The sequence below is a fragment of the Dipteris shenzhenensis genome, chromosome 5 (assembly GCF_047967505.1).
Source record: "Dipteris shenzhenensis isolate YYH24624 ecotype China chromosome 5, Dip_SZ_1.0, whole genome shotgun sequence".
In the NCBI taxonomy this organism is placed as follows: domain Eukaryota; kingdom Viridiplantae; phylum Streptophyta; class Polypodiopsida; order Gleicheniales; family Dipteridaceae; genus Dipteris; species Dipteris shenzhenensis.
Genome location: NC_141600.1, coordinates 54363572 through 54388569, shown reverse-complemented (window position 1 = coordinate 54388569; position 24998 = coordinate 54363572). Strand labels below are relative to the sequence as shown.

Below are 24998 nucleotides of genomic sequence, written 5' to 3'. Positions count from 1 at the left end.
CAAAGTGTATCCGAGGCATGGGCAAGGTCTATGTCATCTCCAAGCAAGGTCGGAAGCTCCCTGCTAAGTGGCTCACGTATACGTCAAGGGCACGATCAAAGTGGATCTAAACATGTGTAGGTGTGGAGGGTCTCTCCCTGTGGCTGGTATAGTAGCGCAAAGATATGGATGGCCAAGTATGAGTGGTCAGCTCCGAGCAAGGGGGGGAAGAGGGGATACAACAAAGTCATGTATGCGCGAGACAAAGGCTAGTGGGCCTAGTAGGCAGTCCACTATACTCGTCCCACCGCCATGTGGGAAACTAGTGAGTCCTCCAAATGATGGCCATCACTGAAAGACCATTATAGATGATTATGTCATGGACTGCCTCTAGCTCAAGTAGATGTCGCCCGTACTTTCACATGTGGGACATCTGCAGAGTGCCTCAGTAGCCCGAGCTCAACTGCATCTAGCTCCGGGACTATGTGGAGATCTCTCTCATATGCGAAGTCTAGCAAGCCCACCTGCCTGTCCCCTGTCCGTGCATTGAAATCCCCCAAAAGGAGGGTGTCTCCTTGTCCGGAGAACTCCGTGATGTCACCATGGACCGTCTCATATGGGCTGTGTCCCTCTCTAGTGACCTCACGTGCATAGGATGACGTAGCACACTACAATAAAGATCGGTCGAGCATCCGACAACTGAACTCATATCCATATGTGCCGTGCATGCTTCTCTCTTCGTACCACAAATATGAGTCGTCTCAGGTGTGATTTGAAGAGGATAGCTACCCCTCCAGAGCCGCGCACTCCACTCTCTCCTCAATTCCCTCTATGAGCTGACTCCCATGTGTATCCTATCATTGTGGGCAGCCCTCTCTCTAGGCTCTCATGTGTCTCGGTGTACAAGATCATATCCCTGTCATGAGAGAGAGAGAGAGAGAGAGAGAGAGAGAGAGAATAAATATATTATAGTAGGCGAGAGACCGAAAGGTCTTTGAGACTGGGAAAACCAGATACTGAAGGCTGAAGCCACTAATGGGGGATCCAATCCCCCACTCCCAAAACCTACTTAGTTACATTTAGTTATAGACCGAGGGTCTTTAGGTTTACATTTGAACTCCTTGATGAGATCCTTGCCTTCATGATAGATGGCCCACTTACCCTCCTTTCTAGCAGCCTTCAGCCTCGCTTCCGACTCTTCTTGTTCTTGTTCTTGTTTTTCTTCCTTTAGGAGGACCCTTCTGTGCTTCGTGTTCTCTTTTTTCTCACTCTTTTTGGCCCTTTTGTTGCTTTTGTTACTGCTTTCTGCTTTTGCTTCTGCTCCTGCTTTCTTTTCCTTCTGATGTTTCTCCTCCTCCTCCTTCTGCGACGACTGCTGTCTTCTTTAACTCCATTTCTTGTCCTTGTTCTTCATCCCATCTCCTCCTCATCCTCATCCTCATCCTTCTGCTGCTGCTCCTCCTCTTCCTCTTCCTCCTCCTGCCGATTCTTCTTCTTCCACTTTGCTGCTGCTCCTCCTCTTATTGTTTTGTCTCCTCCTTTCTCATCTCATCCTTCCTTCTCCTATTTCTTCTTCTTCCTCCTCCCCCTTCTGTTAATTCATATTCTCTTCCTCCTTTCTCCTCACATCTTTCTCTTCCTCCTCCTCCTGTTGCTTTTCCTATTTCTTCTTCCTACTCATCAATCCTCTGCCGCTGCTTCTTTGCCTTCTGCTCCTTCTCCCTCGCCCCCAAATCAATCCCTCTTAGACAATCCAACAAATTGAAAGGGGTACGAAAGCATGGGCATCATAAGAACTCACTAGATCCCATCTTGGGCAAAAGGCCACTAAGCAGCAGCAGCAGCAGCAGCAGAAGGAAAAGAAAAAGAAACCGCACCAGCAGAAATAAAAGAAGCAGAAGAAAGACAAGAAGCAAAAGGAGCAGAAGAAAGACTGGCATAAGGAGCAGCAGCAAAAGCGGGAGATGGACCAGAAGGAGAAGAAGCAGAAAAATGAGAAAGAGAAGCAGACTGAAAAGGAGGAGAATAGTGAAGAAGCTAAACGAGGAGAAAGAGGAAGAGGACGTGAAATATAAGATGGAGAAGGTAGCAGAAGAAAAAGGAGGAGGAAGAGGTAAGGAGGAGAAGGAGAAAAAAAAGGAGGGACCCAAGAGCAAATCTAAACAAAACAAAAGAAAAGCCTGAAAAAAAGAAAAGGGAAATATGAAAAAAGGACACCATACATGCTAAAAGCAGAAAAGGAAGACTACTTAATAAGCAAAACATCTTTTATGAATCTCATTACTTAACAAAGCATTGGTTTGAAATTCACATGTTTAATTGCAAGAAACAGCGGACCCATATGTAACCATGTGCTACAATCCGTTACGTGCTACAGTTAGCACTACTCATCACTAAGGGCTATAATTAGGACAAGAACTGCTATTTTGTATGTTCACAAATATCAGTTTTGCAGTCCCCTATATTTTATGCTCTCAAACTGATCTTCCAAGGGAGTATCATCATTACTACATGGAGATAAGTTGGGAACTTCGAAAGCTTTCAATCAAGGGTTTCGACACCAAACGTTTGTAATGTAGCGCTTTAATGGAACTGGAGTTAGCACCATTAACAACCACGAAACCAAGCCCGTCTGGCCTTTTCTAGCTTGCATCATGATTCTCGATCATGATGATTAAAAAACTAGACTAAAATTGATGGCTAGATATTGCAGCCAAATTTAGGTTATAAAAGTATCCTGACGATATCAACAGCATAGGGTATGTGATGGATCCATTGGCTTGAAATTAAACCCTGTTTCCTTTGACTCAACACATTAGTACGGGGCAGAGATAGATGAGACTCACTTGAGATTTTTAAAGACTGAGATACATACCATCCTTTCTCTCTTCAGCTTGTGGCTGCCAAGATGATAGCACACCAAAAAGCTGCAGGTCATTTTGACACCCAAGCCACTTTCCTGCAATTGTGCCCTTAGATTTCAAAAAGGGATTAGAAAAAGAACAGCACAAAAGAGAAACAAATTGGGCCTAAGTATCGATCTCCTCTTTCTGATCCTTCACATATAAATGCTAACAGATGAATGACAATCACATAATATTTAATAACGAAATGAATTCATCTGCTGAGAGAAGGCATGCATGTGTGAAATGCCAGGAAGCAACATTGCAAGATGTGCTATTGATTGTTCTTAATGCATAGATCAAGGCGAGGTATGACATATAATGCCTTCCGTATACTACTTGTCTAATAACTGTTTCATCGGAGGCCTTTAATGTTAATATTTACTTTGATTATCCAGCAAGAGCAACCAATCTTTCTCAAACTTCGCCAAAGAAAAATGAAAAACAAGAGATGGAAAGGGCAGGAGGACCAAGGGAGCATGTCCTGCTATCCTGGTATGGAGAGAAGCTTCACACTTTCAATGCGCATTGTGGAACTCAGCTTGAGGATTTTATAGTTCATGTCAACCATTGAGATCCATCAACTTGTCAATGGATTTGAAGGACAAAGTGGCACGTTCACTTTCAAAAATAATACAAATGGACTACTTTGCATCTAAATTGAAAGCATACTCTCCTGTATTGTAGTAAACATCGCTGGTACCAAAAACAACATTGTACTTTGATTTTTATGTACAGAAATACATAAAGATAGGTAGAGCATCAGTCCATAGGTGCCATAATTGAAGATAGGGCCAGGAGAGGACTGTCTACCTGTCCTTGTCAATTCTTCAAGTGACGAACATGGTCTTCATCCTATTTAAATCCAAACATTACAGGGCAATATCTTTACAGTATCCACAACTTAGGTCTATGAACAACCCAAAGCCTCTATAGAAGAAAATTATAAACCATCCAGGTCTGTCGAAAACAGACTGAACATTTCCAATAATTCGCGAACCATAATTATACGGACTTTCATACTAGTTGAGTATCTAAACTAGCAAGACCGAGATTTGATGTGAATGCAGTCATGTGCAAAGCCATCTTAGGCAGCCTGTGGCACCTGGTGTCAGAAAATAGCACAACCTTAGAAAACACCTATCTTTAGTTCGGACCCAAGCTGTATTGACATTCTGACAATCAGGGCTCGTTTGGAACAATTTGAGATTTTCCCACAGACCAGTAAAAGTGCAATTTATTTCACCTGAACTTCCTAGAGCGACTACAAAAGCAATTAGTCTGTTGTTAAATTGAAAAGCGACACTATCCATGTTTGCAACTACACCCCCTTCAGACACATCACTGTGATCAAGGATACCTTTGAGCTAGAGTATAAATATTACAGAATGGACTCACTTCCTTTCAGTAGTGGACACATTACATCTGTGAGTTTGAACCATATCTCATCAACATGCTGATGTACCATCCTCTTTGTCCTGAGGAGGAGCTTCTGTACTTGTTTTCACATTCATATAGAATACAGGGTTTCATTGATCTCAGTGATGAAGGACCTGTGCATTCCAAAATATGCAAAAAGAGTATCTCCACTTCTACACATGAGCAACCTACTGTGAGGACATTTCGCTTACAAGAACATTCACACGTTGGCGGATTTTCTCTCAAGTCGTGAACATTCACATGTTGGCGGATTCTCTTTCAATTCGTGAACATTCACATGTTGGCCGATTCTCTCTCAATTCCTGTGCCAATAATAATGAGTCAGATATCGTAAGCTGCTTCAAAGGTCATGAATGGCAAAGAAGACAACACCACCTCAATTGAAATTTCTTACATGCCACGTCTGCCGGACTAAGCTAAATCAGGAGTTCTACTGTCTATTCATTAGCAATCACATGTGATTAAGAAATGTGAATATCCACATATACACGAGCCTTTATGTTATTTCAGGAGAAAAGGCATGTTGCTCCTTTCAATACCTGGACCTGTCGCTGGAGAAACTTAACGTACTCCACTGCCTCATCAAGCATATCTGCTGTATTTGTTTGCTGAAAATAGCCAGTGACAAGACTAATCAGAAAATCTTGGAGAGATACCAGCTGCCAGAAAGATTCTAGCGTCCTGCAATAGAAGCATTGTTACACTTGGAAAAAGCAGAAACCTTGAGGTGTCCCTTAAGGATTTCACTTGACAAGCCTTGAAACAAATTTCAGGCAAGAACCACACATACCTTGTCCATGTTTGGCACTAGCTCTTGCAACTTTCTCATACGCTCACTAATCTTAGTCCTCCGAACCTATGAAATTTGCAACCAAAAGTTGATTGCTTGCCGTAATAAGAGATACTACAGAAAATGCTCGAGGTACCTAGGCTAGCCACACTAATGCGTGCTAGAGAGACCCACTAACCCGTTCTGCAATGCTGCGTGGATGAGTAGCACAACCCCGCTTTGCTCTGGCTCGGCAGGGTACAGAATCAGAGGATAATTTGTCTGGAGAGAAAAGGTTCTCAGGACTGCTGGCGGTGGGCAAGCTGTAGTGGTTTTCTAAAGAACCGCCATGCTCTAGGGCATCTCTTTGCTGTCAAACGATCAAATAAAATCCCCTCTTAGTAACGCCAGTTTTATGTGATAGAATTGCGGAAATGTCAGCGAATCAGCTCGATATTTGCTTGCCTGTGAATCCGTTAATGTCGAGCCTGCGAATTCCAACTCCCGTATACGTTTCCTGGCTGCAAAAGCCGCACCATTTGGGGAGCCAACCATTACATTTCCGGAAGCAGCGACGTTTTCATTCCATGGATAGCTTCCGAGGAACGCATGCCCTCCTCTACCGTCGAGCGTGCCGTCCTCTGAAGAATTTCCGGAAGAAGAGGGCACCAAGATTTTTTCACCGTCGGCAAGTCCATCTAGATCGAGCTGCGACAATAAACCCGCGGGAGAACTGCTTTGCCGCAGAAGACCGCCTTTTCTTGGAGATGATGATGCACCAAGTCCGCCGGTCGAGACAAGCTCATCGCTGTTCTCGGTCGTTATCCTGCCTGCCCCGAAACAATTCCTCGTGGCGAAACCGGGGAGGAACGCTGGTGAAATGGTACTGTCGGTGAGGCAGTCGGATGGAGGCTGCATCGGTGGACGCGAGAAGCAGGGGTTAGGCCTCTCACTGTTTTCAACCTGAGCCTCCATCGTCAATCGAGAGAGGAGCCCTGCAGGGGAGCTGCTATGGCGAACGAGGTTGGATTTAGTCTCAGGCAGAGCGGTGTAACCAGGCGTGCCACTGTCGGAGACGAGGTTGCCAACTCCGACAGTGAGGCCGGTGCTACGTCCCTGCTGCTGCCCGCAGGAGAGCGAAATTTGGGAATTTTCGCAGAAGCTTTCAGCCTCAGGTACGTGCTCCAGGATTGCCGAGAGCGTAGCACGAGTGGCTTCGTCCACAATGCCATTCGCAGCAGCTCGCTTGAAACGAGAATGCGGAGAGGTCAATCTGGTGCGATCCGAGTGTTCAATTCGTCGCTGCTCGGCCTCAAGTCCCCTGCTTGCTCCCCCTCCTGCGTTGTTCAAGGTGCAAGATTTACTGATCTGCGGCAACGTCCTCTTGGAATCGAACTGCGAAGTAGGGGATGATGCAAGGTCGTCGGGGTAGAATCGAGGGAACTCGGAATCCGCCTGAGAAACACCCCGTTGCAGAGGGCCTGATGCCGGAGAGAAGAAATCGTCTCCCATTTCGACCAGGCTCGCAAGCATCGAGCTGGGAGCAGAGTGGTAACGCATGAGACCTGCCGAAGCTTGCATGCTTTCCGGCACTAAGCTCTTGAGCATCAAGGGGGATGCCTGGAGCTGCTGTTTGTGCGGGCGAGGGACGGATGATCCCTCCATAGCCATGACCTCTGCTTTGATGCTGTTGTTGCTGTTTTCGTGGGAGGATTGCTGAAGGTAGAACTGGCGGACCTGCTGCTGCATTTGAGAAGCGACCTCATCGGGCATGGCGGAGGTCTGCGACAAGCGCTGAAGATGAGCTCTGGCATGCTGCGAATCGAGCAAACCTAGGGAAGCAGAAGCCGGGAGAGCGAGGCTCTGGTCCGGAGCTTGGCTTGCGAAGATGGAACCGAACATTCCAACAGAGGAAGGGAGCTCGGAGGATCGAGGCTGCGCCATAGCTTAATATACGCAGCAGTTGGAGAAGAAGACGACGAAGAAGAAGAAGACGAATTTCAGAAATCTGCTATTTGCCGTTGCAAGGGTTGATTCTGTAGCTTCCAGGACGATGATGCTATGCAAGAAGGTCGTTTTTCTTGCTTGATCTGCCGGAAAGGCAGCCAAATCCATCAAAGAAGACGGCAATCGTGACGGAAGAAGACGGGAAAAAAAATTTCGCAGAAGCAATCGAATGAGTGATCCGAACGAGATAAATTTTCAGCTCAAACCTCGAAGCGACGCAACGCAATGGTAGCCAAATCCATCTGCTCTTGTTGTTACTGTTGTTGTGTGTTGAAGATGAGGATGACTCCCGAAAACCGAGAATTAATCATTGGGAGCGAGGGTGAAGTACTCCCCGGATGCACGGTTTTCCTCTACATTTGGAGGCGATTTGTGAAGGAGCCCTCGAGGGAAGGCCGGCCCTTTTACATTTAGAAAAAGAAGAAGTCGGCGGACAAAAGTAGCGCGATTTTGGAAACTCGCGCCGCCATATCTGGCGGCACCCGCCAAACCAGACCCCCGTGACTGCCACGTGGGCTACCTTCACAATTTAAAACCAAAGATCTCCACGCTAGATCTTTGCACCTCCGTATCTTCGTTTGCCATGCCACGTCAGCGAAAACCGCCAAGCTGGCGGGACACGTCAGCAGTGCTCGCCGTCCTGTGCCACGTCAGCAGACTCGCATGCAGCCGACACGCGGCCCATGGTGTGCCACGTCATCAGCTTCTCGCACCCCGCCACGGTGGAGGATCCACGTCTCCCCGTAGTCTCTCTCACATGCCCTGCCACGTCAGCAGTCTCCGCCAGGCATGCAGGGAGGGCCCCAGACGAGTCGCGCCGTATCACTACCACGCCAGCAGATCCCGCACGTACTCAGGCTGCCAGGCGTGCCACGCCACGAAGTCGCCACGTCATCCACTTCGAGCCACGTCACGGGTCGCCCCCTAAGATCCCGGATGGCGCCGTACTCCAAGGCGCATACCAGGTCGGCAGGTGTTTCCGCTATTCGCGGCTTTTCCGCCGACCCGCCAGTTTGGCGGCGAGGGGCTAAAATAGTTGGGGGGGGCCAGCGTGTATTTAGGGCATGGAAAAACACGCGCCCTCTCCCTTTCAGTGTTTCCACGTTGGTTGACCTGTCTCCACGTGCCCCCCGCGGGTCCCCCGCTTTTGCGTGCTTTTACACACGGCCCCTTCCCCTCCCCACGTTTACACATGCTCCAATTCTTAAGTTTTCCGAGAAAACCTTTCTTTATTATCCTTCACATTTTTTAATTGAAACTTTGCAGGTTCTCAGCAAAAATATAACTAAAATGCCTTGAAAATTGCAGGTTTTTGTAACCTGCAGTTTGGAAGCTTTTTATTGAGATTTTGCAATTTTAAAAGCTCTTTATTAATTTTTAGGCCAAAATAATAACTAACATGCCTTGAACTTTGAAAGTTTTAAAACTACCAATTTTTAAAGGTTCTTATTGAAATTTTGCAGGTTCTACGTGACATGCCTTAAAATTCCCAAGTTTTACAACCTGCAAATTTTAAAGTTTTTAATTGAAATTGTGCAAGCTAGTTATTTTAAAACCTTCTATTTCCAAATTTGACGGTCAATTTGCCATTCACTTGACATTAAGCCTCAATTTTTCGTGTACCACGTGCTGTTCCCCTTACATGGTGCTCTCCACTATGATATCCTCTAGTTTTGTCGTACCTTCCTTCCCTTCCTCATTTGTAACTTCCACCCCCACCCCGCTTGCTTCACCCTAACCCAAAAAAGAAAAGAAGCTATTCTTTTAGCACAATAGACTAGGTCCCCCAGTTAAAAAGCATCATAGACTAAAATCAAGGAATATTATAGATACATTTTAGCTTCAAAGTACATGCTATAGCCAATTTTCGCATTTTGAAATGTCATTGACAGTCCATGCACTATTCTCCCCTTTCCAAAGTTCACATCTTCATTTTTTTATGAGCGTATTTCATGATCTACTACATGCCACACCACAAACAAAAAAAACAGGTAACGTGTGAAGGGATTCGCTACGCACGTCCTTCATAGGTCCTCTTATCAAAGCTTGCTCTACTGAACACGCAAGCATGCACAGTTCGCCATCACACCCCCTTACGAGATGGTTTCTCATCCAACTATGCACCATGGGGGATTCAAAGGTTTTTATCCCCCTTCAAGTTTAGGACAATCTGCCGTCTATCATGCCCCAGACTTGTTGCATGGCTATGCTCTAGTTGTTCAAGCCTATTTGAATCGATGTATGTAAACTAAAGGTTGGCTAAGTGGCCCATCCATTGAGCCAAGCCTTTAAATAGGCCTTGTATTGCCCATGGACAAGATATGAATCATGCAATTTGTTTCAACTCATAGGGTGCTAGCCTTTGGAAGCAAATCGTCCTTCACCAACAAGAAAATCTTGGGCCAAAATCTTTCAAACTACAATCATACATTACTTGTAATTTGATGCATATTGTGCTTGCCAATCTACTTAGCCAAGCATTTGTACTTGCAAGCAACCTTACTCGATTTGATGTGTCTTTTCAGTACACCCCATGCCTCTCGTAGAATGATTTTTGGCCACTAGTGTCAACATGCAAGAGGTTCTATTCGAGTAAGGAATGCCTTTTGTACTTGCAAACAAACCTTACTTGATTTGATGCATCAATGCACTATGGCCCATGGGGATCATTAGTCCCAATGTAGAAAGTGTCGGTAACTTGCATGTTATCTTTGGATCTTCTTTCTATGTTACATGTTCCTTATTTTCCTTTTTTTTTTTTCCCAACCCTAGCATCATTAACTTTCCCCAAGTCATCATAGTTCTTTTACCATTTAGCTTGCTAACCTTCCCATGATGCTATGCTCCTTTAGAATCCCATCAATCAACTTCATGCCCCCCCCTACCCCGTCCTATTCATGGTAGTCATTTTGTCTTCTCAGCCCCTTTAATACCACACCTCCTCCATTTATTTAATGTTTCCTCATCATGCTCCCATCTCTTTACCCTCTCTTGCAATTCCCTCTCCCCTTTCTTTTTCATAAAAAGCATTTCCCATTCTTTAATTAGATCCCCATCCATATATATTTTTCCCATTAAACCAAAAGGGAGGGGCCTAAAGATAGTAGAGTCTATTTCCCACCTTCAAACACTTTGATTCTACTTGCACACTGCTCCAAGTATATAGAAATAAAGAAATCGTAAAGGTATACTCCAAAACAAATGAGCAAACACAAACATGAAATTCATCACACTTACATATTTTAGCACTGAGATACAATGCTATGAATTGCATATGTTAAAAGACTCCCAAGTCACTCTTCTTTTTGAACTAGCAATCTATATCCATAGCCTTTTTTAGTGTGCATTCACTTTCTCAAGTTTCTAGCTACATAAAGTCCATGACCTTACCTATTAACTTATTTATTTAGAGTACCAATACAAGCTTCACTTCCCATCAAAGCGCATGCCCCACCTTTCCCACTATTTCGTCTCATAGATGATGCCATGATTAGCCTAAAATATCATGTGTTGGTCCCTCCATACAAACTATATCCATGTCATTACGTTCCTCTTTAATTACCTTCAAGCGTTATGATAAAAATGCCCCTCTCATATCTTTAGTGTATCAAAAGTAATGAAACTATCCTAAGGTATCTAGACTTATAAACCCTATGCCAAAGAGTTTGGTTTTATTGTTTGTGTCTACCTACCCTTCAAATTTGTCTGATAAAACAAGGGCCTAAATAGTATCCCTTCCACCAAAGTCACCTTAGAGTCACACCATACTTGATGTCTTAAAGGGAAATGTCTTGCGTTCATTATATCTAGACAATGGTATCTAGGCCCTAATATTTGAGCACAATGGTTCAACTAGCTAGGCATCCTTGCACTTAACTACCTCTGCTATTGAATGTGGGCATCCTTTCACTCACTACAAAAAGATAAAAGACATTTATGACAAACTAAAGTCAACTAGATACCTTTTTTTTCAACACTATTGCTTTTGCCCTCCTTTTTCCAAACCCATATAGAAAACAGTGATCATGACCATGAATTCTAATTATTGAATTCTATGACTTTTATGAGTTCTCTAAGATATATCACTACATAATAAAAGGAATATATAGGATAGAAGCTTGTCATATCAACCTAAGCATCAAGTCTTTTATGATTCTCCATTGTATGTTTAGGTTATTGGCCCAAATTTGTGTGCTTGGAAAAACTCTAAATTCCTAACATGGGAAAAAGGTACAGATTACAATTAGTGCGATTTCAAATGTGTGATGTCTCCCAGGTGAATTGAATCTATACATAATTGGTAACTTTATATTGCAATATTTGTAAGTCAACGTAATCCTTTTACTTGTGCCAAAAGTTTCTCAATGCATAGTGAAGTAACATGCATATCAAGTTTTCTAGCAAATTAATAAGCAAAGGCTTCCACATATGGTTACTGATAGGCAATTGCATGTCTTCTATTTACATATTCTATAAACCATATATATGGCCTAGCTCGTGATAAAAAACAACTATCTTCATAATTCATCATAATATCATTTTAAAAACGCTCAATATTGCCATGGAATGTGGCTTTTGCAGCTTTAGGATTTGTTGTTATTTGGAACCTATGACTTGAAATCTTTGCCATGTCATGTGTTGTTCATGCAATTTCATTTATGAAATCACGATGCTCTCATGCTATATGTTTTCATTTCCTCATTTGAAGTTATTTCGCCTTAGACTCTCTCATTTATATGGATGGTTGCCCTAGCTAGGTTTTCTTATACACAAGTAAAATGGTTGGTTCTAATGTATATTACTTTTTTTGCTTTGTTTTACATGACTATATATCGTCCTAATGTGAAAATTTTCCAACCGTATGATTCTTTCTTGGTCATACTTTGTAAGTCCTATGTTGATCATACTAAAATGTTCTCTCTCATATCAAAATATATGGTTGATTTTGCTAGGTTTCTTTGATGAAATTAAATGTTCAAAATAGTAAATTAGGCTTATAATTGAACATGCAAGAAACCTCATAAATTATTTTTACTATTTTGGAGATTAAAAAACCTAGTGTTTCTCTTGTGAGGGTACAAGATCACAACTTGATAAATTAAGCATGAATGGATAATATATTATTGTAAAGAAGAATGTGAGATCTGTCTAAAGGAACTTAAAGAAATCTTGTGGGAATTCTTAGTATCAAGGCACACTTCTACCACATTTGCCTAGCTAATAATGTTGTTTAGATAGGTATTTCATCGACAAGCCCTATAAAAGCATATGAAGGACATTTATAAACAATTGACCACACATTAGTTTTGTATATGTCTATGCTAGCTAACGTGTCTTCATGAGGAAAGACTTGTACACATGTATATACTAAAAAAAGTGACATGTTAGGACTACTTCTTATCAATATTTGCTCATGTTGCAAAGCTAGAAATCAACATGATATGTGGAATTATTTAGCAACACACTTTCTTATGTCATAACACAACTTTGAATTGGAAAGCCCACTAAATATTTGGAAAGGGGCTAGCTAAAACAAAATGGTGGGTAGCAACAATATCTTTTAACATGGACATTAGCATACATAAAGAAGGTAGAATATGCAAGCTAAAATGCTTAGATGGTATTAATCATCACTCATGAACTTTTATTGTCCATTCTTACAATGATTGTTAAAGAAAATACCTTTCTACTAAATTAATATTCATGTCCAATCTAACAATGTATTAAACTATTCTAGAAGCAGATTTTTCAATAGAATGTACGGTACTTTGGAACCCTAGAGGGAGCACTACGTGATGTTTCACAAAGATATTAACCTTGTGATGCATTTATATCCAGGGTACTTTGGGACCTCATAGTGGTGTTAGGTTATTAGTTTAAAGAATGAGTCTTTTTTTTGCTAAATACCTTGTCATGAATTTGTAAGTATGGGCATTTTAAATTAAATTCTTATTTACTAAGAATGGGCATGCAAGGAGGATTTAGAGGCCTTTATATAGGAGGAGCAAAAAAATTTTGTATTTTTGTATCCCAAGTTATGATGCTCTTTCCCATAGTTCAGCCAAAGGTATTTTACTTTTGTATCCCAAGTTATGGTTCTCTTTCCCATAGTTTTAGATGATCTCATCATGTCAAGAAAAACTAAGGTAAAAGCATAAGAGTTTGTTCTTTCATTAGTCACAATTTATTCATATCTCAGTTTGTGTGTAGTTAAAGGGCCTCCCTTATGATGCTTGGATACACTAAGATAATGTCCATATAGTTTTATAATTTTAATGTCCCACTCATCAATTTAACAAGAGTATTAAATTTTGTAGGTTTGGTGAGTTCTTTTTTATAGATCTTTATAGCTAAGGCGTAGTGGTACGCTCCATAGCAATACAACTCCATTCTTAGGATTTTGGACACATATGACCATTGAAGACTACATACAAGAAGGAAAATGTTAGCAGCTTGTGTCTTACCTGCGGTTATTTAATCCTAGAATTCAACTATGAAATGAATAAAATATCTCATCAAAGATCATTGGAAATTATTTGAATTATTGTACGCTTTCCCACTTTGTGCTCTAGTTTTGTGCAAACAAACTAAGATGTTATTTTTTGGCTAGCATCACTTTGGCATTCTTTGTCTTTTCCTTGTCACATTAAAAACAAACATTGACTTATAAAAAGATTCAATTTTGCTTTCTTATTTCCAAGTTATGGATCCTTGGATTGAGGACCAAAATTAAGCCTTAACATCATGAGTATTTACATATCCATGTATAATTCAAACATAATATTTTGTAACACAATTAATGGTAAACCCTTCCAAAAATTCTTCACATTCCCATTTATCTAATAAAGCATTTATTGATGATCAAGATCATAGTGGTGTTTCTTGGAGAAGCACTCACATTAAGCAAATCAAGCTTGCAAATTGCACCTTTCCAAGAATACAACAAAGAGAGAGGAGAGTGTTTTAGATAGATAGGTAGAGAGAGCGAGAGAGAGAGAGAGAGAGAGAGAGAGAGAGAGAGAGAGAGAGAGAAATAAAAATATGTTGTCAAATGAAAGTTTAATATGCATGCCACCTTACAGCATCGAACATAGCATGTTAGGTCATGGAAGGGAAATTTTTTGATTGGGGGACTTACATGACATATAAAAGGGGGTTATTAAAATACTAATCTAATGCAATTAATTAGAGTGATATCAAGACGATTTTTTAAATTTTAAATTAAAAAATTATACATGCAAAAGAAAGGTACATAATTATGTTAAGATTTGTAAAATGTTAATTATTATGTTAAAACATAATTATAGTGGCATTTTAAACTTGTGCTTGCTTGCATATATTATGCATATTTTTATATAGTGAACACCCTAAAATGCATGTAGATGATGATCAAAGGTACCTTTTATATTCCTCGAAGGAAGTGTAAAACTAGTGCAACATAACCCTTCTTAGTCGTTGTAACCAACCCAATTAGAGCATAGTCTAGAGGATGCTTAGAATCAACCTACATAATTTGATCTAGTTTTTTCTTTTGCATCCATCTAGCTATTTCAAGTATGCCAATTTCCCCTACAAATTTTGTTGCACTATAGTACAATGATCATGGATTAATAGTCAAGTTTTCATTACTTATAAGATGTTAAAATTTACCCTAAGACACAATAATGGAAGATGTGCTTTAACACCTCCTTTGACGTTCTAATTTATAAATTACTAATTAATAGATAATTATTAGGTGGAGGATGATGTCCCTATGTTGAACTTTGATGAATATCTTTGTGAAGGTGCATACATAATTTTTACAAGTAATAATGCAACTTGGCTCTTAACTGTTGAATAATTCTTAGATATATTGGTATTAAACCATTATGCACTTTGTTTTTGCTTGACACATTTGGTTGACGCATGAAACTTTGGTTATTTTTCTTCATTTTGTCAGGTCCACATTTGTTGTGCTAATATTGGACGAATTTCCCCTTGGGACAAGAGAGATCAATGGGAAATGTTTTCTTAATCAACTAAGAAATTCAAAGCATATTTTGGAAACTTAGGTCTAGTTGGCACACATAAATTGCATAGCCCATGAATTGTGTCTTTTGACCCATACATGTGGTCATATCCTAAATTTCTATGCATGTATCTAAGAATCCTTTTGTTAGATCTCTTTAATCATTTCTATGTGAGGAAGATGAGAATTATCTCAAATTGACAATCATATAGCTTGTGATGGGATGTGTAGTGTAGAGATCGATGCTTTTTGTGGTAGGCTTTGAACAAAGAGTACCTCTTGAGTGTATCCTTATAGAGGTAGCGGCTTCCAATTATCCATTTCTTAGAATTTCCTAAACCTATCCCCATTAGAATATGAAAATTTGATCTAGAATCTGTCACATCTAAACATAAAAATTTATCAAAAAGTCAAAGGTCTATGATCTCAAAAATTCTTGAAGATAGATTATTCGTACCTCTGATCCTTTGTGAGTTGATATTCTAGGATGATCAAACCATCCACATTTAGAATGATCAACCCTTTCGTAATAATAAGTATGGGAGTGTGATTGAGACACATACAACTTTCTTGAAAACTGCATACCTTAATGTCTTCATAATCTCAAACTTAGTGATTACTCCTTAAAGATTTCATATGTATAGTCACTTTTACAATTGTTAAACTAGCATCGATTTCATGGATGAGTACATTTCTTTGTTGCTTGTGCAGTGATCATAACATTGAAGAGAAGGAACAAAGTTTAATCTTTCCATATGTGCTATTTCCATCATAAGCCCCTCAATTCAAAAAGCCTCCACATAATGAGTCTAATTGTAAAACACATGTTCATACATTGCACTCCATGCAGGATATATGGGACCCCTAAGGAGCTTGCAAAACAATGGTTAGATGAGTAGGAGTGCTGATAGAGTTTTTGAAAGCATATCTTGCTACAAGAAGTAGACAAAATATGAGATCTTGTGAATCTAAGAAGCAATCAACATAAATTCCATTAGGGACAAATTTGAGTGATCTTTCAAATAGCATGCAACCATTGGAAAATACCACATCAATGATTCTATATGTTGGAAAATACTTAGCTAAACACCTCAAAGAGAGTATATTTTGAATACGAAAAAAGTAAAAAACCATAGAAGTGTTGTAGAGCTTGCCTCAAAGGATTGACTCCCAGCTAAAAAGGATATGGGATCTTAAATAAGGCCCTTTCACCTTTGTTCAATCTACTTGTAATTCTTTCATCTTGTTAGTCATGTGCATTTGCTTCATTTAGTCATTCAAAGTGAAGGTATTACAAAAAGTAATGAGAATGCCAGTAAGCCCTAAATGTACTTCTTAAGAGATCATTTCTATAAAATGTATTTTGAGTATTATAAGGAATTTGAGTGAAAAAACAATTCATAAAGAAATGATAAATGAAAGTATTAGGGATTGACAAAATATGAAGAGGGGAGAGGAGAAGAGTGGAGATCAGGAGAGAGGGCACAGCTAGGGAGCACACCACAAATGACTAACTATACACTAGATTTAGTTGAAAAAATAGAATATATACAAACCCTTTTAGGGTTAGGGTTAGGGGATCTAACCCTTTCCTTCATAGCACTCTATAAGGTTAGTGCTATGCACATATGATCACGTGATGGTGCTATGTACACATGATCACATGATGTTGAGCATGAACTCTCAACACCTTCCCTCAAGATCAACATCATGAAGTAGGCCTTCCCTCAAGATGATGATTCTGGGGAATCGAAGAAGGACTAAGCATTATATTCCATCACACCCCTTTAATGGGAATGTCCTTCCTCTGCGTCACAAACCAAGAGCTAGTCGGTGTTTCTCGAATAGCTCTTTACCGAGTGGTTTGGTAAAGATGTTTGCAAGATTCTCTTTGCTATCACAATGCTACAGTGTGATGTCACCAAGTAACACTCTTTCTCTGATGAAGTGCTCTCTGACATCAATGTGCTTTGTCCTGGAGTGATATACTGGATTCTTGGCCAATGCTTGAGCCGATTGATTATCATAGTATATCTGAATACTTCCATCTGGATTGTACTTCACTTTGTATACCCATTTGTTTGCTAAGGCCTTCTCTCCTGGTGTAAGGTCGCATAATTCCCAAGTATTATTCTTATACAACATTCATAGGAGTCTGCCATTTTGGCTTGTCTACTGTGTCTTCGAAGTACATTGGCTCTTCTGTAGCCATGATGGTAGTCATAAGAGCATAGTTGGTGGTTTCCACCTAAATTGCTTTGCCTTTTTGAGCATATGTCAATTTGGCTGGAGGTCTGCTTTCCCTAGTAGACCGTCTAAGCTGCTGTGGCTGTGCTTGGGGTGTTGCTGGCAATTCTTGCTCTTCTTCATCAACATGTTCTGTAGATGACTGTGAAGTCGATGCTTCTATCTCCTGTGTAGGTGAGGTTTTCCATTCTGATTCCTCATCAAAGATTACATCTCTGGAGATAATGACTTTGCGGTTGATGGGATCATACAATTTGTATGCTTTGCTTTCTTCACTGTAGCCAACCATGATGCATTTGCGTGACTTCGCATCTAATTTCTTGCGATGATCATCATGTATGTGGGCATATGCTATGCAACCAAATATGCAGAGATGCCCAATGTGTGGCTTGTGTCCAGTGAATGCTTCATAAGGAGTCATACCTTGTATCGGTTCCGTAGGAAGCCGATTAAGCAAGTAGTTTGCTGTAGCTATTACTTCTGCCCAATACTGATTCGAAAGATGCTTTTCACTAAGCATTGCTCTAGCACTATCTGCTAAAGTCCCATTCTTCCTTTCAGCTCTTGCATTCTGCTGAGGAGTATCTGCACATGTGAATTGTCTTCGAATGCCGTGACTTTTGCAAAAGTTCATGAATGTTGAAGACATGTATTCACCTCCTCTGTCTGATCTCATGACCTTGATCTTTCTGCCTGTCTGGTTTTCTACCATGGCTTTGAATTCTTGAAATCTGGAAAACACTTCAGATTTCTCTTTCAGAAAGTAGACCCAACAATATCTGCTGTAGTCGTCGATGAAAGTCAAGTAGTAAACTGAACCATTGATGCTGCGGGTCTAGGCATAACCCCATACATCTGTATGAATCAAATCAAGAATACCTCATGCATGAGAGGTACTTTGACAAAGTTGGTTCGCTTTTGTTTGCCGAAGCCGCATGCTTCGCAAACCTTTCCAAGAAACTGTAGCTTCGGAATCCCAATTGCCATATTCTGATTCCTGAGATCTAACCAGTACTTGAAGTTGACATGACCATATCTCTTGTGCCATTTTGCAGATAGTGGCATTTGTTGCGGTTGAGCTAACATGGCATGCTTATCTGATACTGTAGCTAGCATTCTGTATAAGCGTCCTTCTTTGACACCTTTTGCTACTAGCTGACATCTTTTGGATTTGTCTCTAATAGTCCATTCATCACCATCGAAGATGACTTTGTAATTGTGTTCTATCATTTGACCTACTGACAAAAGGTTCTTGCTGAGCTTCGAAACATAGAGCACATCTTTGACCAATCCTTTAGTACCAGTAAAATTGTTCATAGGGATAACACCTGTCCCTTGAACTGGATTCGGTGTATTATCTGTTGTGTAGATGACTTTTTTTTGACCTTCTAACCACTTGGTCGACTTGATAACTAAAATCCTCTTTGGGATTGAAATCAGTGTCTAGGTGTCTAGGTACACTGTATCAGTCTAATGTAATTTCTCGCTTGCAAGAAACATATTTCCATGTTCATTTGCAAAATGACTGTGACTAGAATGTCCACCACGATGATTTCCTCTGCCTCGGGATATTCGATTACTGCTGGATTGATCGTCTTGGTCATACTGCTTCTTGCGGCACTCTCTTTCATAGTGTCCAAACTTGTGACAGTAGTTGCACTGAATGTTTGACACATTGGTGGATGCATTCCCTCGTCCTTGGAATCTTCTTCAGTTTGAATGATTTCCTCTTCGCTGATTCTGATGTTGCTGAGGATGATGCTGATGCTGATGCTGATGCTGATTCTGACTTTGATTTTGTTGATGATGACCACTTTTCTAGTATGATCTACCTCTGCCTCTGCCTCTGCCTTTGCCTCTGCTTCTGTCTGAAGCTTTGAATGCATGATCATTAGATGACCTTTACGTGCTTGAATTGCCTGAGTCCTGAGTTCTTCACCAAGTAGAACTAACTGAAGTTCATCCAGTGTTGGAATTTGCCATTAGATGGCATTACTCTAGACTAGATTCTCATATCCCTCTCCTAGTCCATTCAGGATTACTTGAACCATTTCTGCAGGGTTCATAGTCTCTTCTGCTGCTGCAAGTTTTTGTAGTCTTTGATGCGGAGTACATAAGCATGACCAGTTTCACTGCTGTTGTGGAAACTCTGGTTGATCTGGTTTCTTAGGGTGAGAATCCTGGATGTGTTCTTGGACTGGTAGAGAGTTGCAAACATATCCCATGCTTCTTTTGATGTCTTGACTGTGTTGAGTTATCCTAGCATGACATCTTGCACATTTTGCTTGATCAGGTGATAGGCATACTTATCTTTCTTATCCCATTCTGCTTGAGCTCGAGCAATGGCAAGATCTGCTACTAGTGCGAAAACTGTTTGTGTAGATGTAGATCCCTTTGCTGGTGTTGTGACAACAGATGGAGTAGAGCTACTGGTGGCTGGATTGTCCAATGGTCTAGGTGTCCCATCGACATACTCCCATTTGTCCTGAAGCACAAGAATGGTCTCCATTCGGTATTTCCATGTACCGTAATTGGAGTTGTCTAACTTAGCAGATGCCTCTAGATTGAGGTTGCTAGTCGACATGGTGCAAGAAATGTACTCAAGTGTCGTGAAAATCTCTGTATGAATCAACTGCAAATACACTGAATATGGCAAGTGAAATCTCTGTACCGTCGGTGAAGATAGAATTGCAGTATATAAAATATGACCTGTATTACAAGGCTTGTGGCAATGATGTCGGGAATAGCCAAGAGGCTTTACAAGGCTGAAATGATGTGCACAATGCCGTGAGATAGCCGAATAGGCTTTACAATGGTGGCATGTGTGTGTGAAATCAAATGCTATCTACCCACTGAATCAATCTGCAATGCCTCTGAACTCTGAAGTCTACTCACTGAACTGATGAACGTAAGGTTTCAGGTAATGTAATGATGTGAAACCGTATGTGAGCGTATGGACTGACTCCGAGTAGGTACTAGTTGAGAATTTCGAGCATGGCTTAGATTGGCAACTTGGGGAAATTCAAAGCGTCCCCTCTATGGTGATCTAGTCTACTTTGATCTAGATCTAGACTAACCGTCGATCGATGAAAGAACAGCAAATAATTCCTTTTCTTTTGTTCTTTTTAAGTGCTGGGTCAGATGCGTCGATGTAGAGGCAAATGTGCGTGAAGGAAGTGGTTTTGTCGGTGAGGCTCAAATGTGAGTATAACTTGCGCCGAAATGTGCGCATGATGTGACGAGCGCGTAGAGCACAAAAAAACGAGCGACTTTCCTTTTTGGAGCACCATTAAATTCTTCCTGGATCAAGAGATACGACTTGATCTAGGTGGAGGGGCAAAAGGAGTGCAAATGGTGCTCAATGATGATGTCACTGTGAGTCATCTGCAGTGATGATGTGGCACTGTGCCAAGCAAGAGGTGTGCCAGTGAAGCTCTGTGCTGAGGTGGTAGGAGTGGTCACATGAAGTGACTGTGAAGCACTGTGTGTGCCTACAGAGGTCAGTGCTGATTGGATAGTTGAGGTGGCAATGGCTGAGGTGGCACTGGTTGACTCAACTTTGACTGATGATATGGTAGTGGTGACGTGTCTGCTGATATGGCACAAGTGATGTGGCTAATGACATGGGTAAGCTGACGTGGCAACTGACGTGGCAATGATGACATGTCACCCGAGGGTGACGTGGCAGATAAGGTCTACCACGTGTCAACTTGCATACCACTCCTGGGGTGAGTGGTGACCCTGAGGATAAGGTTGGGTTGAGTGTGGGATGCCACGTGGTGCTACATGGAAGACTGAAATCTCTGATGATTCTGATGGAATCTTTGAGATTCTGTTGTCTTCTTCGTTACTAGTTGACACCCTCGAGCGGCAGGTGTCCGAGTTGCGCACTCGGCTGCAGAATGTGGAGGCTACCGAGGAGAGGCTCGCGTCCGAAATGGGGCAACTGGAGGCTGAAGCGCTTCAGCAGGCGGTTCACCACAATCGACTCGTTAGCTCTCTGAATGTGCGCTTGGAAGAGAAGAAACTGATGCTGGAAGGAATAAGGCGCGAGCTGCGTCGTGTCAGTACCTCCAGCACTCAAACACCTGGCAAAGGGGAAGGTAGCTTAGCCTCCTCCCCTATTACACATCCTTCAGAGAATGTGCAGGTGCTCAAAAACAAGGTTGCAGAAACAGAGAGAGCATGGAAGAAAACTAAGTCGGAACTCCATGAATCTAATCAGAATTGCGACATTCTACAACAAAGCTAGCGGATGCGGAGGCAATTCACTGGCAGCTTTGCTAGAGGGACCTGAAGCTTACAGGTCGTTGCGGCTGCTGAGATTTGCCAGTGGGCTCGTTCGGAGCGAGCATCACTGTGAGACTTTGGTGGGAGCCCGTTTGCTTCTAGTCATAGGAGACTGGAGCGTTGGCAGAGAGACGTCGCTATAAGAGCACTGTGTGTTCGGAGCATTGGTTGGATGTCATTGCTGTTTGGTCACCGATGGAGAGTTGCCTTTGCTCTTGCATGCCGGAGCCTTCTATTGGAGGGCTTTGGAGAGGCTAGCAGCCCGTGCAGGGAATCGGTGTACTAGCTGTAGATAGCCTTTGGACTCAGAGTTAGGATTATCCCTATTTTTCTCTCAAGAAGGAGCATGTATCTAACTCTGTTCCATGGAAATCTCTCCCTATTTTTCTCTCAAGAAGAAACACTCTCGATCTCTCTTAGAACTGAAATCTTTCAAAGGAATGGACACTCAATGAACGAAAATGTCTCTCTCAATGAAAGTGAACTTGCTTGAAGAACACTCAAGAGAACCGCTCGATCTCTCAATCACTCTTACACTCTTAAGAATCACAATGCCTCAACGGAAGGCAAGGGAGCTCTAATACCATGACAATATGAAGAGGAGAAGAGTGGAGATGAGGAGAGAGGGCACAGCTAGAGAGCACACCACAAATGACTAACTGTACACTAGATTTAGTTTAAAAAATAGAATATATACAAACCCTTTTAGGGTTAGGGTTAGGGGATCTAACCCTTTCCTTTATAGCACTCTATAAGGTTAGTGCTATGCACATATGATCACGTGATGGTGCTATGCACACATGATTACATGATGTTAAGCGTGAACTCTCAACAGGGATCTCTCAATGTCTTTGTGTGCAAGTATGCATGTGATATAGAATGCATTGGTAAAGAAGGATATTTGGCAATACATTAAGTCATAAGAAGAGTATTGGTATGTTAAGGCATAAGATGTGTATAATATATCACAAGAAGGATATTTGGCAGTACATGAAGTCATAAGAGGTATATTAGTATCAAGAGGTTATATAATTTTGACATCTACTACCTAGTCCACAAACGGTGAACAAGAAATCCTTTGTTTTTTTAGTTTGTCATCTCTTAACTCATTCTAGTATTTAATATCAAAGGGTAATCTACTTGGGTACATTAGTCGCGCACACTACTTTTTCAAACTGAAAGTGAAGCGAGCAAGACAAGATTAGAGACAAGGATGGATAACATTTGATAAGCTAATCACTTTTATGAAGAAAAAAAAGATTTAAAACATGGACTATAGGTGATAGAAGTGTTGAAAGAACCGAGAAAGAGAGTGTGAGAGCACAAGAGGTTAGAGACCATGCACATAAGTGGCTTACACATACACTACATTAAAAATCAAGAAAATTTCTATCAATACAATCCAGTGAATAGGGTTAGTACCGTTAGTCTACCTATGTTAGTTCACTTGGGATAGTGGTCCATGAATAGGGCTGGTTCCCTTAGTCCACCTATGGTAGTTCACTTGGGACATTGATCCATGTAGGACACCTAGATTATGATATTGACGCTTAAGTAGAGGAGTCATTTACAAAAAAAATTTTGGATTTGTTTTGAAATAAACAAAATTCATTACAATAACAAAGCTCATAAATAAGGAGATCAAAATATAATAATCATTTGTAGCGAAACTATGTTTTGGACACAATAGCCGACCCTTGGATTACACAACCCTCCCCCGAACTATGCTCGAAAGGAACCAATTGTCCCTAGGATTGTGCAATGGAAACTCTTTTTTTGGCAGACTACATTCAAAGCGTCTCTCTAGTCCTACATCGACCATATCATGACAAGTTACACTTAAACAATGACAATGAGTTCAAAATAAAACTTCACCCCAAATCGATTCCTTAATCACACACAACTCATCGAGGAGCTCCAACCCTTCTAACCAATGGCAAAATGTACATCAGCATTGACCAATTCCAACTATGACTACTCAAGGATGGTGTGGAGCTTGTGTGCCTCCAATGAGGCTTCAATAGGATATGTGTGCTCGCTCCGACTAACCTTGCTACTTGCCCACTGCTACTGTTGGTATTGGGTCCAATCCCTAACTAGAGCCTTTAATGGACTTCAGCAATTACGATCATTATCCCCTAATTTCCAATCGGAGACTCATCTCGAAATCCATGCATGGTTGGATTTTGTTCAAGATGCTTGCTCCAGATTAGGTGTCCTCCCCCCCCCCCCAACACACATTTTTTTAATAGTGAAATCACACACACACAAACATTTTGTTTTTGGGTGAAAATTCATGTCTGGGTGAGTGAATCCCAAAAAGCTAGAAAAACTTTCCAAAGGTAGCATTAGGAAATCTAGTTCTCAAACATTGCCCAAGGAGACCCAAGAAATCACAGGTGTGGGAGCAATGCCAAAGAAGATGAGGCACGGACTCCCTTGGAGACAAACAGACGGAGCAATATGTATGCGTACTAGAAGCTGCCCAAAGGGAAGAACCCCCAGCAAAAATCTCCACCAAAAAACTTCTTGTCGAAGGGGAATTTTAGAATTCCAAATCTGCCGCAATCTCTTTCGTCACCACTTTGCAGGACGATTCATTTGCCAAAGCTGATTTGCCCTATGTGAAACCTAGGGCGAGAACAAAAGAACCTTATATAAAGAGGATATAGTGATGTGCGACAGGCTCAAAGGACAGCATGACGATCATGGTGAATGAAGAGTCCCAATCCTGAAGCCGGTCATCAAGCTCTAGTGGCAGTACTGACTGAACGCTGAAGCATATTAGTAATAGTGTTACACACACACATTTTTGTGTGAAATCTATATACTTCATATTACAATGAGCGGATCCCAGAAAAGGAACATGCTAATACATCAGAAAATTTCATTACAAGACATGTAAGTAGAAGCATCTAACTGACGAGCACATAGACAATCATAAAATGATTGTCGTAGAGACATCCCAAAAAAGTGAAACTTGGAGAAGGTGGGATCACAAAAGGATCTATGGTTCTTGTCTTTCCACAGAGTCCCAAATAACAAACCCATGTGAAGAAAACATCAAAACCAGGTCATTGTGGATAGATTCCCAAATAGCCAGAAATGCTTTCCAAAGCAAGCTCTCGGAAATCTTGCCTAGAGACGGTGCTGAAGAAACTGTAAAAATAAGGAGTCTCAGGGCATTGCCGAAAGAGATGAGACAATGGTTCCCTTGAAGCCAAACATCTGCGACAAACTGCAGAAGCAATATGTCTTCATGCCATGAGTTGACCAGGAGGAAAAACTCCAAGCATCACTCTCCATAGAAAGACCTGTTGACGAACACACACACACATACACACATTTTTTTTGG

The 24998-nt window shown here is 41.3% G+C and overlaps 1 protein-coding gene across 2 annotated transcripts; it reads right to left on the bottom strand.

The window, feature by feature from the left end:
• Positions 1–4133: 4133 nt before the first annotated feature.
• On the bottom strand, positions 4134–7454 carry LOC147902208 (uncharacterized). 2 transcript variants are annotated; one of them, XM_087375261.1, is made up of 6 exons: positions 7305–7454; positions 5557–7181; positions 5291–5461; positions 5113–5178; positions 4862–4930; positions 4134–4624 (listed from the first exon to the last, which is right to left on the bottom strand). In XM_087375261.1, exons 2-6 carry the CDS (start codon positions 7033–7035, stop codon positions 4559–4561), a joined length of 1851 nt encoding a protein of 616 aa, XP_087231387.1. In that variant the 5' UTR covers positions 7036–7181; positions 7305–7454; the 3' UTR covers positions 4134–4558. The 2 variants fall into 2 exon arrangements, with proteins under 2 accessions (XP_087231387.1, XP_087231388.1); XM_087375262.1 differs by having other exon boundaries at positions 5557–7175; positions 7321–7445.
• Positions 7455–24998: the final 17544 nt, after the last annotated feature.